Below are 14,505 nucleotides of genomic sequence, written 5' to 3'. Positions count from 1 at the left end.
ATCTTAAGTAGCACGTAATAAGTGGTAGCTGGCCTATTCTGCACTTCTGGGGTCAGCATTGTTTAGCGGCCCTGTTTGAGAGCTGGGAGTAGGAGACAGCCCTGACCTGGGTTGAATTCTGGCTCTGGTGCAGCCACTTCCCCAGTTTGTGCTTTGCACATGTTGACTAGTCACGTATCACATGGAGGGAGAGACACAGGGAGGGAAGCGCAAAATCCCTCTTGAAAATCCTTTAGGCAGTACCATGTTGGGGACAGATACATCAAGTCTCAATAAGCCCAACAGGGCCAGTTTTTCTAATTCTTGGTTACAGTCTGTCTTTGCAGTAGCTGGCTCGCATCCAAGGGCAATGTTGTACAGAACGTGTGCATGTTTATGCACTGGAATCACACTCAGCGGCGAGCTGCTCGTGCAACCAGATACCAGTTCTCGTCACAGGGTTGAATTTTCCATCTCACACTCACTGAGGGGCACGTGTTCATCACAGGTGGACACTCACTACCACATAAGGTTTCCAGTCTCTTTCTGGCCAAGACTGCATAGTTGAATTTGAGTGCTTTGATGGAATGCATTCAGGACACAGCTGCATCGTGCCTCAGCTCTCTGAAGCAGTTTCTTCTTCTGTAACATGGGGCAATAACAGTACTACAGCATCAGGTTCTTGTGTAGATCAGACAATATGTGTAGGAATTTTAAATTCCTGCCAGGTAAATGACATTCTCCATTCCTCTCCCCCACTCCCCCCCCCCCCCAATTTTCCCCTAACTAGATGTGTGACTTTGAGCAAAGTCACTTTCCTTCTCTGGGTCTCTGTGTTCTCAACAACAAAATGCAGGGGTTATATCAGGTAATTTCAAAGGCCCCTTCTAGCTTGAGGCTTTCAAGATCGCTCAGAGATTCTAGGGCATTTAGACGCAGTCCCCCCTTCTATGAATGCTAACTGATGCTTACATGGTTTTTCCAGGACTGCTTTATCTAACTGGTAAGGGCACATCTATAAGTAGCAGCCCTTTTCACACTGTAACATGTTAAAGCCTTGGGAATTACATATGCATCTTAATGATCTTACTTTTCTTCATTTGATCAGCACAAAGGGATCAGATTTAACTGTGTCCTCTACTCCAGTCCTTCAGAGGCATTACTGATGACCAAAATTTAATTGTGATGGGAGAACAGCAGAGCTCCTCCCTCCAAGCGACACACACACACCCTCACTGGGTAGGTGGGCACTATCCCCGGCTTTAGGACAATTCCTTTTGGAAGGCAGTGGGGTAAAAGGAAATGTGCTTTAGAGTCAAGCCCAGACTGAATTATTCCAGACCCTCTACTAGCTGTGAGAACTCAGGCTAAGTTAACCTTTCTGAGCTTCAGTCTCCCCTCTGTAAAATTGCAGTAAGTAGATAGTATGGGTTAAGTTAGAAGCAGCCAGAGGCCTTGGGCAGGATCATGGGATTGGTGGGAAGCTCGCCCCTTCTTGAGACAGACTGCAGCTTCAAATCAATTTCCACCAGTGGTGTTGGCCTGCCCATTGCTTAGCCTCTGAGCCTGTGTCCACATCAATCAAGTTGGGACATCACCACTTACCTCACAGGATTGCTGTGCTTGGTTCTTTACTAGCAACCCATCACTTCTCCAGCTTCAATCCCCTCCCCACCCCCCATGCTAATCTAGCTTCCACGCCTGCCTCAGAGCAGTGGTATAAACGGAAACCCCTTCTCCTGGCTGTCAAGGACCCTTGGAAGACTCAAATAGCCCAGGCCCACTATGAGGCTTTCCTAAACCACTGCCCCAACTCTCAGCATGACCTAACTCCTCACCACCAGAATCTTGCCTTGCAGGGCACACCTTCAGAGTAGCCTCCCTGGGCAGTTCCCCTGGGCTGGCATTTGCTACCTGTCCTGGGTAAATTTGCACCCCTAAGGGCAGGAACTGTGGCTTTCTCATCTCTGGATTTGTCATGGGAAGGCCTGACACAGTGTGTGCTCAGCAAATGTTAAGAAGCTCCACTCTGACCTTTTAGAAATACCTCTCTGGGAAGGCAGTGCTGGGGTCAAGAATGGGGTTAAGGGTAGGGGGAGGGAGAAGGGAGTTTCCTTGGAAGTAAGAGAGGAGGGTGTAAAAGAACATGACATTGAAGTCACAGGACCTGGATTCAAACCTCAGCTCTGCCACTTGCCAACAAAGGATCTGGGTAAGCCATCATACCTCCATCTGAGTTGTCCCCATACTGCAAGGTGAGCAAAACAATAGCTACTTAGCACAGTACCTGGCACACACTGAGTCCTTTTTTTATGTTCCAGGTGCTATTCTAAATGTTTAAATGGATTGATTTAATTCCACTGCAACTCTAGGAGATTAAGTAGTAGTATCCTCATTTTATAGGCACTGCAAAGGAGGAACAGGAGGCTCAGAGAAATGACCTTCCTCAAGTTCACAGAGCTAGTGAGATGTTTAATAGATGGTAGCAATGACTGTTCTGAGGCAGCAACACATGGGACACAATCTCCAAGACCTGAAGGACTGACTCTGGGGTCTGGACCAGCTCCAATCTTGTTCCCGCAACTTCAGCAAAGGATACAGACCAATCGGTGTTGTAAATAGAGTTAACATAATATATTTATTTTAAGTGCCATTCATGCATATCAGTTCTGGTAGCAACAATCCTAATGACACTTGGAATATTTCTTTACAGCACTAAACAGTTACAAAGAATGGGTGCCGTTCATCATAGAGGCAAAATATGAAATCGTGCAATAGCAAAACCGTAGAAACATTAAAACACTGACTGTCCAACAGCAGTACAGAGAGCAGATTGTGTTTGCACAAAAAGCCAATGCATTTTCATCACATATATACAATATAGATATGTACACATCACCCTCTGAATGAACAATATCAAAATACTCTTCCATTTGAAATAATCCCCAGATTGATTCCCTCCCACTTCAAAGGACATCTGAGAGACATGTATTTACAAGAACACACATGAATACATTTACATTTCAAAAACTACCACAAATGCCAGTCGGATTATTCTCCTGGACAGAGTGCCCCACCATTTGATTATATGCATTTATTCTTCTTTTCCCCCCAAGTCAATTTAAGTCTTCAGTCAATTTAAGTCCAAGACGGAACTTGCTCTGCATTAACAACTACCAACTGCAATGGCCACTAGAGGGAGGCCCTGCTCTCACCAGGCAGCCCTGTCTGGCTGGAGCCCACTGAGAAAGCCTGTCCTGGGCTCCTGGACCACCTGAACCACAAGAGTGAGATGGGTCTGAGTGGAGGCTCACTCTCCAGGGCCATTCTTGGTAAGTTTAAATTCTCATTAAAATATTGATCACTGCAAATCAGTAAGTGATTGCCAAATGGGAAATCTGCTTCACACAATTTGTCAAATCTTCATCAGTGGCTTCTACTCAAATCATTCACTAGAACAGACTGCATTCTAATACCCAAATTGTTTAAAGTGCACATTGCTACCCAAGCAATTTAAAGTTTCAAACAGCTATTTTGGGATCTAGAAAACAGTGACTTGAGCAGACTATTGAAAATCACCTCCCTTTTTTTTAAGCTTTTACTCTGCAGGCTGCTATCTCATCTTGCCTCTGATCCATCTAAGAGGGGCCTGTTGGCTGCCTTTCCAGAATCCTCTGATTTTCACCAATCCAAGGGGCTGGAAACTGAGCTTCCTTCTTCATGCCAAGCAGGGTCCAAACAACAGGAACACAGAGCCCTTCCTTTCTCCCCAGCCTCACCAGCCTTCACCGTGGCTGGCTTCCCAGTGATTCCTTCAAGGCAACACTCCATTAAAAATGATACCCACACCCGTTCACAAACACTCTCACATTCATACATACATACAGAAACAAAAATGTGTGTTTAGTTCAAGTAGAGGTTACTCAACCACAGAATCACTAAGGCTAGCTAATTAAAGGATTTAAGCACAGCTGACACAGACCAGAGAAGCTAAAAAGCAACCTGTGAGCAGTTACTACTCCTTGATTTGATAGAACGTATCATTTCCCCATTAGAACTGAAAGAAATCCCGCTTTTTTGGTCTAAAGAACCAATTCAAAATCTATTCATTAAAAAAAAACTCATTTTAGTTTTATTATAAAACTAAGACAATGAATCCATGCAAAGTAACTGTGATATGACATGAAATAATCTAAAAAACAACTAATAAAAATCCCTACGAGGCAGGCCACATTTCAAAGAAAGTAACCAAATGTCATGCCCACAGGACAACAGAAACAGTAGGCTACATAATAATAACTGCACTGAAGACTGAGGCAAATAAAACCTGTGTGTGGCTCTATCCTCCTTTCAGTGTTTCCTAAATGGAAAGAGAGTAAGTGCGGGATCTTGCTTTATAAACTGCCCTGCTGTTCTGTTGCCCAAATGAACTCCGATTCAAATTTCATAAAAATCCTATTTAGCTATCAACAGGAATGCTAAGATAGAAAAATATACTCACATGGTAAAAGGAGTGATGATAAAGAGGTGACACAATCTCTCTCTGATTGTCTTATCTGTAAACTCTTACCAAGAAAAATAATTCTGTGCTTTCAGACACATTTCTCATTAGTGAACCCAACAGGAGCTGAGCATTCACAGAAGGTATCAATAAATATTAAAATAACACTTTTGAATAATAAATACATAAGTGAATATGGAGGCATTGATTTGATTAAAGAGCCAAGCAATGCCCAGCTTCTAATTGATCAAATAAATCTTAGAACTGTTATAATGCAGATTTAGGAAAACAGAGATGGACAAGGTACAACATAAACTCTATAATCCCCTAAGCATCAAGACAAATTTGGTCAGTTCTTTATGCTGCTCAGGAACAACATGCCCCTTTGGACTGTTTGGAGGCTATCAAACTCTGGGTTCTTTGACTTACTGAGTGGAAATCAACACCCACATTTCTGAAAAAGATTAAATAAGGGGAACTGGACTTTGAAAAAATCTATTTCCTTTCAGTTGCCCACATCAGTTAAAAGCATCCTGCAGAAAATAGCCTAACAAGGAATAAAAACTCACAGTAACTTTCTTTTCAAGGCATAATAATCCAATTAGAAAAACATCGAAGCCTTTCAGTAATTTTTGTACATATATTTACACATATGTATCTATAAACTGCTTGCAGCAAAATAGGCTCTGTCTGAAAAATCAGTCTGGCACTTGTGGTCAACATCAAACTGACACAAATATGCAAAAGCCGTTCAAATCACACAACAGTTAGGAGCTACATAGGGCAGCTGGCAGGGAGACAAACATGTAGTACTTGTTTGGGTCAGATAAAAGCAGTAAGTTATCCAGCTAAAATCTTTCTGATTGTCTTCAAAAGAAATTTCGGTAACATTGGTAAAGTGATTAGCAACTTTGTTTTCTCAACTGGATTCTCTTAAACCTTTCCCTTCATTGCACAGAAAGGGGATGCCGGGTCTGATGCCTTGCAGAAACAAGTTCTACACAATTGAATCCCAATCAAAGTCATCCTGGATGTCATCTGGAGGCAGAGAGCGCCGCATCTGGAAGGCTTGGGAAGGCATCATGTGCTGCTGGTTCATGGCTCCGTGATGGCCTGCAAGGAAGCAGGCAATGTCAACAATGACTTGGGAGGGGAAGAAAGGAAGCAATAAATGAACACCTACCAAGCATTCCTATGTGCCAGGCACTCAGCACACATCCTCTCACTAATCCACTCAGAAGCCTTCAACAAGGGTGCTCTTATGACCTTCATTTTATAGGTAAGGGGTCCTGGGTTTAAGGGGATGAGCAAGTTACCCAAAGTCACATAACTTGTAAGGAGAAGAAACAGGATTTGTACTCAGTTCACATGACTCCAAAACCCACACTCCTTCTGTTACACCAGGCTGTAGCAAGGAGGGCATATAAACAGTGCTGGAGTGCCCAAGTGCTGACGCATCCATTTCTCTCAGTCTGTTCTGCTTCAGTACATGTTTCAGTAACACGAACTGACTCACATAAGACTGGTAAACAGGAGAATGATGCCAGTGTACCAATGAAGTCATATTGCGTACTAGTGAATTTTTCCCAGCAAGTTAATTTTTGTGCCACCAAGTAACAGCAGGTGAACACAGAGAACATCATCACGGTTGAGTGCAGTAAGCCAGGGAGAAACACAGCTGATTACATGATGCCCACTTTCTCCATGCTCTTCTTTTTTTCTCTTTTTGTTGAGGAAGCCAAGCCTTGAGCTAATATCTGCCAATCCTTCTCTTTTTGCTGAGGAAGACTGGCCCTAAGCTAACACCCGTGCCCATCTTCCTCTGCTTTATATGTGGGATGCCTGCCAGAGCATGGCTTGATGAGCGGTGCCATGTCTGCACCCGGGATCTGAACTGGTGGACCCCGGGCCGCCGAAGTGGAAGGTGCACACTTAACCGCTGCACCACAGGGCCAGCCCATGCTCCTCTTCTTGAATCAAGTGTGCTCCCAATTTTAGTGCATTCTACCTTGTCTACATAGCTTTCACAAACCTTGTTCCAAACTAGATTTGTTTATTCTTTTAAAGTAATGATCTATATTTTACTTGTAGAATTCATCCTTTTATTAGGAAGTAAACATATCCTTTCAACTGCTATAGAATTTTTACTGGATTATTATAGTATTTGTTAGTACTCTGATTATAAAGTTTCAAGTAGTAGTCTGCTGCTAACCTTTTTCTCATAAGCCCTGTAATTTATAATGTAGTTTTACAAAACAGTAAAGTTGTCAGTATATTACAGCACAGCAGCAATGCCTATATTTATTTTTTTTAAACTTACAAATTGCTTACTACGTGCCAGACACTAATTTAAGTGATTTACATATAATCCTCATTTAATTCTCTGAACAACCAGGAGTTAGGTAATGTTGTCCCTTTTACACACAGGGAAGCTGGGCTGGAGGGTTAGGCAGCTATCAAGTGGCAAAACACCAGGAATCAAACTCTGGGAATCCGGCTCCAGAGTCTTAACTAGCATGTCTTGCCACCTACAAATTACTGGTGAATGTTGAGGACAAGTAACATTCACTCCTTCCCCTTCATCAAAGGATATGTCACTTGGTCTCAACTCCTCCTTCACTACTGCCCGGCACACAGTTCTTTGGGGGTTTCAAATCCACTCCTCCACATTACCTTTTGTCTTTTTCTCAAATAGCCTAAGTAAAGGGTAGTGTGATATAGAAAAACAATGAACTCTGAATGCAGACATCAAGGTTTGAGTCTTGGTTTGTTGACTTACCAACCTGGTCGCTCTGGGCAAGTAATCTCCCTTTCTGAGCCCCCATTTCCTCAAAAGAATCCCTAAGATCCCTTGCACCTCTAACAATGGGCCTCTGCAGCCCTGCTAAATGTAACTTATCCTACATTCAGGAACCCGGGGGAAAGCTGATGAATTATTTAACTCCTGAAACTTACCTCCTCTATCAGGCACTTCCCTAGAAATTATAGCTGGGGGAACTTCATCAGAATGAATGGAGCAGAATATTCAGGTGCTAATCAAAGTAGGTTCTTGAAGCCTGCTGAAGTCCTGTTAAAGTCAAATAGCCTTAAAGAAAACTAAGACACCAAGGACAAGCTCTATGACTCTAGACCTCTTAAAAAGAGAGGACAAAGAGAGGGCTAAAAGAGACTCTAGGTCATACTGTCTAAACACCAAATGACACTTGAATCCTTTCACCAGCACTGGAGCCCAGCAAGTACCTATCTAAACTTCACACTCTACTTCCCTTAACAGAGAGGTCACTTCCTCCTGAGGCAGCCTTGTTCATCGTTGGGACAACTAAAGCTTTCCAACATTAGGCTCTACCAACTGCAACACATCACACCCCAGATTACCTGCAATAGTTGTTCCTGGAGTGCTGAGTGCCTGTGGGATATGAGGATAACCAGGGGGTGGCATCACTGAAGGAGGGAGATTTTGCCTGGAGTCTATGTACAAATTTCCTGATCAGAATGAAAAGCAGAAAGAAGAAAAACAAACATATTACCATAAGTAAAACAAATCAAGTATTAAAATCTTAATAGAATTGTTTTTGTTGTTAGTGCTGTCGAGCGGATTCTGACTCCTAGCCACTCTGTGTACAGCAGAGCTGAACCCTGCCGGCTCTTTTTTTGTGCCATCCTCTCATCTTCTGGCACTGTATCAGACAACGCTCTGCTGCTATTCACAGGGTTTTATGGCCAACTTTTCGGAAGTGGGTGGCCAGGTCCTTCTTCCTAGTCTGTCTTGGTCTGAAAGCTCCACTGAAACCTGTCCACAATGGGTGACCCTGCTGATATCGGAAAATACAGGTCGCATATCTTTCAGCATCACAGCAACGCGCAGCCACCATACTATGACAACCAACAGAAGGGTGATGTGGTTCCCTGACAGAAAAATGAACCCGGGCCACAAAGGTGAGAGCCCCGAATCTTAACCACTAGACCACCAGACAGAACTGTTACTTAAACCTAAATCAAGCAGATAAGATGAGGAAGAAAAGGGAAAGAAAAATTACTCCTTTCAGATGCTAAAACTCTGCCAAAAGGTGGTGCCGGCTTTTTGAACATGGTGCCAGGCTGGGTATGAATACACTGGTACCGACTCTGGCACTGCCTCTAGAAGCTTCTATAGGTAAGTTATGTCTGTTGCTGTTGTTACATACATCATTACAGTTCAAAAGCATTTTCATATCCCTCACTTCACCTGAGCCTCCCACTAAGCCCACAACGAGGCAGGACAGGGATTATACCCATTTTATGGATGAGGCAACTGAGGCTCAGAAAGGCGAAGATGACTTGCCCAAAGACACATCAGTTTGACAGGGGTAGGGCTAGAATCCAGTGTTCCTAACTCATGTGCTCTTTCTACTAACGGTTGTCCCTACTGCCTTAATTTTCTCACCCTCAAAGCAGACCTGTATGTGCCATAGCTGATTAACAAAATGACTGGAGGCACAAAGCGATAGGAAAAACTGACACAAGGTAAAAGAGCTATATCAAGCAAAGGTGATTAAAAATGCATTATTTAGAAGTGTGGAGATGGGAAACACAGACCACTTAAATGGCATTTCAGAAGGTTCTTAAATTAATATATTTTTGTTGACAGGAGCCATCAAGTGTAATGGCTCCAAAATGTCAATTACATTGCAGCATAATGCAAAATAGAAAGGGAGGGGAGCAAACTCCTCCTGCCTCCTGCCAGTAACTCCTGGAGAAGAAGAACCATCACACTGGCTCACATTGTAAGCAACACCTGGAATTCCAGAAAGGCTATCTCCCTAAGGTATTCTAGTGTTGCACACAAATTACACTTGCATTCTAGCAATGCTATAAGCAAACTAGAAAACAGCAACCATTTTCCTAGAGGAAACTAACAAGTGGAGAAAAATCTTCCTTTTGTACTCAAAGTAGAGCACACTATATTTGGCTGCTCACAAGTTTTCTCTTGCCACTAGAAAGTCAGACTGTCCAAGCTTGAGAAAGCCTCAAAGATAATCTAATCCAGCCCTACCTCTGTTCATGTAGATCAAGAATTGAGACCAGAGAGAAAATGAGATAGAACCAGGAACAGAACGCAAGACTTCCGATTTCCAGCCACTGTCTTCCAAGATGACATGCCTTTTTATAATGAAGTTTACAGTCAGAACTGAGCTCTTTGACCAATTTACTATACCGAAGATTTAGGAAGAGAAGAGAGGAGAAAGTGATACTAAGAAAAGTTAGAAGCTATTAGCTCTACAGCTACAGCTCTAGTATATTCTTGTGGCGGAAAAAAATCACATGTGTGAATGGTGCACTTCTACAGGCTGCACCAGGCTAGGGGGCCACATCACTCTGAGTAATATGGTCACTCACTTGGCAAGGACTTCCCAGCCTCTGTGCTTACAAAATCTTAGCACTCTTTGTACTTATCCTTAAGAGTTCAGGTCACAATCAAAAGACAAAAACTGATTTTTAATGGAGATTAATCAGTTTTCATACATATATTTTTTCATTTCTCTTTTTCCACTTAGTAATTCTTACCTTAAAGCGGGAGAGGAGTGAGAATTAAAGAATTATGGGACTAAAAAAGGACTGCAAGAATAGACAGACACCCATATTAAACAAATAGCCTTAACTTTTAAAAATTGTCACATTCCTAACACTTTTATTTTCATATAGAAATTCAATTCTCATTACTCCTCATTTTTTCCCATGTTCTCATTATAGTCTGAACAATAAGAGTCTACATGGACTTCCTAAGCAAGAAATTAACTTCCAATGCAGTTTCCAAAAATTTTTGAGATCCTATAACAATTGGAATTTAGTTATGAGAATTTAAAAATCTAATTACACAATCTATTTATTGAAAGCAGACTCTTGTCAAATGGCCATTCATTCATCCAAGAAGTATTTATGTGCCCAGTCTTGCTCTAGGCACTAGGGACACAGAAATGAAAACACCAACCCCCTGTCTTTTTGGAGCTTATTCTCAGGAGTCAGGGGGAGAGGGGAGGCAGACAAAGTAAATTAAACAGTCCGTGATATATGCTATGGAGAAAGATAAAGCAGGGAGAGCGGACAAAGAGCACTGGACAGTAGGTGCCATTTACATAGGATGGTCAAGGAAGGCATCACTTGAGTAGGTACTTTCCTAGAAAAAACCTGAACAAGATGAAGATACAAGTCATCTCTAGACAGAGGAAGGCACAAGGATAAAGGCCCTGAGGTAAGTGGAGTGTGCCTGGTATATTTAAAAAACAGTAGGGAGGCCAGTGGTGTGGGAGGAGGGGGTGAGGGGAGGAGAAAAGGAGACAAGGTCAGAGAGTAATGGGTACCAGATTGTGGAGGGCCAAACAGGTCACCGTAGGGACTTTAGTCTTTACTGAGAAAAATGGGCACCAATGGAGGGTTTTGAGCAGAGAAGATAAGTTATCAGACCTCTCTGTCTTATAAAATCCCATTTATCCTGCACAGTCCTGCTTAAATACGTCATCTTCTATGAAGCTTTTCTAGCTCCCCAAGACAGTTAAGCCCCTTTCTCTTATTCCCATTGCCCTATGGTAGAAGTATAGCCCTCATCATCCTGTATTTCCTGATAGACCTGTCTCATTTATCAGGGTATGAGTTCCTTGAGATTAGGGGCTATTTCGGAGTCACCATTTTAGTCCTGGTGCCCACTACATAATCAGGCACAGAAAAACCACAAATAAATGTCTGCTGAATGAAGGCATACCTACCCTTATTTAATGCCCTTTAAGCAGAGCATCAAATTAAGAACAGCACGGCTGGAGGACTTAAACATTACTGAGCAAGACAAACTATAAACACAGTGAAAATGATTTAAGAAGAGGTGATACCCTGTGTACTATAACATCCTTTTCTCCTTCCCCCTTACATACAACACGTTACAATACTCATTTCTGGTATCTCCAAAGAGCCCAAAGAGGTATTTACCAAAAGAGTAGTCTGGAAGACTGAAGCAACAGGGAAAGTTTGAAAGATAGAGAGAGGCTATATTATAGAAGTCAAGACCTATCCCCAAATGAACTTTGTAATTTTAGGCAAGTCACTTTCTCTCTCTGGATCACAGTTTCCTTATCTGTTACATAAAAGGAGAAAATTAACAGTTCTCTGAAGTCTCCTCTTGTGCTACATTTCTAACAAAATATGGCAAAGAATTATCGGTGGGTAGAGATGAAGGAAGTGAGATATCTGAATAAAACTGATATAGAGGGATGAAAGGAGGAGAATAAAAGAATGACAGAAAGAGGCTAGGACTTAAAACAAAGAAAGCAGGCTGGGCACATAAAAAACCTGAATGTTTGTGACTAGATATCAGTGGGCATGAGGTGATAAGTACTTGGAGCACCAGAGTTGATCAGAGAAAGTACTGACAGAGGCCAACACGGCTTGGCAGACCAGGGCTGGCTAAAGTTCCTTTGACTCAGAAGGAAAAGACTAAAGGGGAAGGGGAGGCGGGAGAGGAATAAGCACTGAGGAAAAATTGTAGTTCTTCTGCCTTTGACAGGCTGTGAATGGAGTAGCATTGAGAATAAAGCAGGACTTGTGGAGACCCTAGAGAGAAGGAAGGTATGGGTAACAAAAAGGAAAAGACGACAGAAAAAAATTAAGATAATCACAGAATACCAGAACCAAATAATTAAGGTCAAGGATCAAGAAGAGATGACAACAGATGTCTAGTGACAAAGGCTTTAGGAAAATAATACAGGATCTCAGTCTAGAGAGAATCCAGAAAGGGTGCTTAGCCAGTGTTGTTGCACCTTACCCTCAATGCTGCAAGGTCCTCCCCTTCAGCTGAACTGATTTCTAGGTAATTTAAAGGGCTGGTGCCCCTTTTCTCCCTCTTTCATTTGTCTTTTTTTCCCCCTTTCCAGAGCTAGACGTTAAAGACTAGGACATTGACCTTATGACCCAGCCATTCCACTACTGGGTATCTATCCAAAGAACTTGAAATCAGCAATTCCAAAAGTCCCATGCACCCTTATGTTCATTGCAGCATTATTTACAATAGCCAAGATGTGGGAGCAACCTAAGTGCCCATCAACTGATGACTGGATAAAGAAGATGGTATATATATCTATATACACACACACACACACACACAATGGGATATTACTCAGCCATAAAAAAGGATAAAATCGTCCCATTCATGACAACATGGATGCACACTGAGGGTATTATGTTAAGTGAAATAAGCCAGACAGAGAAAGACGAACTCTGTATGACTCCACTCGTAAGTGGAAGTTAAACACAGAGACAAAGAGAACTGATTGGTGGTTACCAGGGGGAGCGGGGGGGGGCGGGGTGGGGGGAGGGCACAAAGGGTGAAGTGGTGCACCTACAACATGACTAACAATAATGTACAACTGAAATTTCACAAGGTTGTAAACTACCATAATCTTATTAAAAAGTTAAAAAAAAGACTAGGACACTGAAGAACAACTGCATATACAGGGAAAATTAGAAAGTGACCACCCATGCCAAGAGAAGCACAGGCTCAGAGAATACCTTAAGTTTAAACCTTAGGTTGAATCTTGGCACAGGGACAGCCTGCAACAATCAAAACAACCAATAACAATAAATAAAATAAACAAAAACAATAACAAAACCCAGCAAACCCTTGGGAAGGTGGAAAATCTGATTTCCACAGGTACTACATTATTAGATTCAAATATCTAGTTTTCAACAAGAAAAATCACAAAGCATACACACAGGAAAGTATGGCACAATCAAAACTAAAATAAATTAACAGAAATTGTCCTTGAAAAAGACCTGATGGTAGATCTACTACACAAAGTCTTTAGAACAGCTATCCTAAAGACGCTCAAAGATGAAAGGAAGATGTGGAGAAAGTCAAGAAAACAGTGTATGAACAAAATGGAAATATCAATAGAGAGATGGAAAGCTAGAATGAAATTCTGGAACTGCAAAGTACAATAACCAAACTGAAAAATTCACTAGAGAGATTCAAAGGAAGATTTGAGCAGGCAGAAGAAAGAAACAACAAACTTGAAGATAGGACAATGAAAATTATTGAGGTTGAGTAACAGAAAGAAAAAAATTGAAGAAAAGTAAACAGAGTCTAAGGGACCTGTGGGACACTATCAAGCAGACCAACTATTCAATGTGGGAGTCCCAGAAAGAGAAGAGAGAGAAAGGGGCAGAGAGAATATCTGAAGAAATAATGGCTGAAAACTCCCCATATGTGATGAAAGACAAGAATATAAACATCCAAGAAACTCAATGAACTCTAAGTAAGATTAAGTCAAAGAGACTCACACAAAGACACATTTATAATCCAATTTTCAAAAGCCAAAGATAGAGAGAGTATCTTGAAAGTAGCAAGAGAGAAGTGACTTGTCACATATTAAGGGACCCTCATAAAGTTTATCAGCAGATTTCTCATCAGAAACTTTGGAGGCCAGAAGGCAATGGGCTAATCTACTTAAAGTGCTTTTTTAAAAAAAGTGTCAATCAAGAATCCTATATCCTGCAAAACTGTCCTTTCAAGAGTGAGGGAGAAATTAAGACATTCCCAGATAAACAAAAACTAAGGGAGTTCATTACCATTAGACCTACCTGCAAGAAATGCTCAAGGGAACCCTGCAGGATGAAATGAAAGGACACTAGACAGTAACTCAAAGCCCTATGAAAAAAACCAAAGGTTTCAATAAAGGTAAATTACATGGGCAATTATAAGAGCCAGTATTAGTGTAACAACAATTTAAAACTCTAATTTTGTTTTATATGTGATTTAAGAGACCAATTATTTTTTTAAAAAAACGATTAGTCTAAAAGCTACTATTATTTTAACCTTGTAACTCTACATGTTGTTTTCTACATAATTTAAAGACTAACGCATTTACAAGAATTATTATGTTTTTGGGCACATGATATATAAAGATGTAGTTTTGTGACATCAACAACTAAAAGGGGTGGATGGAGCTGAAGGAACAGTTTTTGTATGTTATAGAAGTTACACTGATATAAATTCAAATTAG

The 14,505-nt window shown here is 41.5% G+C and overlaps 1 protein-coding gene across 13 annotated transcripts in view; it reads right to left on the bottom strand.

Moving 5' to 3' along the window:
- Positions 1–2,598: 2,598 nt before the first annotated feature.
- FOXJ3 (forkhead box J3) overlaps positions 2,599–14,505 on the bottom strand; it is a 133,946-nt gene continuing 122,039 nt past the window's right edge. For all 13 annotated transcript variants that reach the window (XM_014867288.3, XM_070510156.1, XM_070510158.1 and 10 more), the window contains 2 exons: positions 7,856–7,963; positions 2,599–5,593 (listed from right to left, as the gene is read on the bottom strand). In XM_014867288.3, coding sequence (XP_014722774.1) covers positions 5,478–5,593; positions 7,856–7,963 — 224 coding nt within the window. In that variant the 3' untranslated portion in view covers positions 2,599–5,477. The remainder of the gene's footprint in view (positions 5,594–7,855; positions 7,964–14,505) is intronic.

The sequence above is a fragment of the Equus asinus genome, chromosome 5, assembly GCF_041296235.1.
Source record: "Equus asinus isolate D_3611 breed Donkey chromosome 5, EquAss-T2T_v2, whole genome shotgun sequence".
Lineage (NCBI taxonomy): Eukaryota > Metazoa > Chordata > Mammalia > Perissodactyla > Equidae > Equus > Equus asinus.
This window is presented reverse-complemented; position numbering and strand designations above follow the sequence as displayed.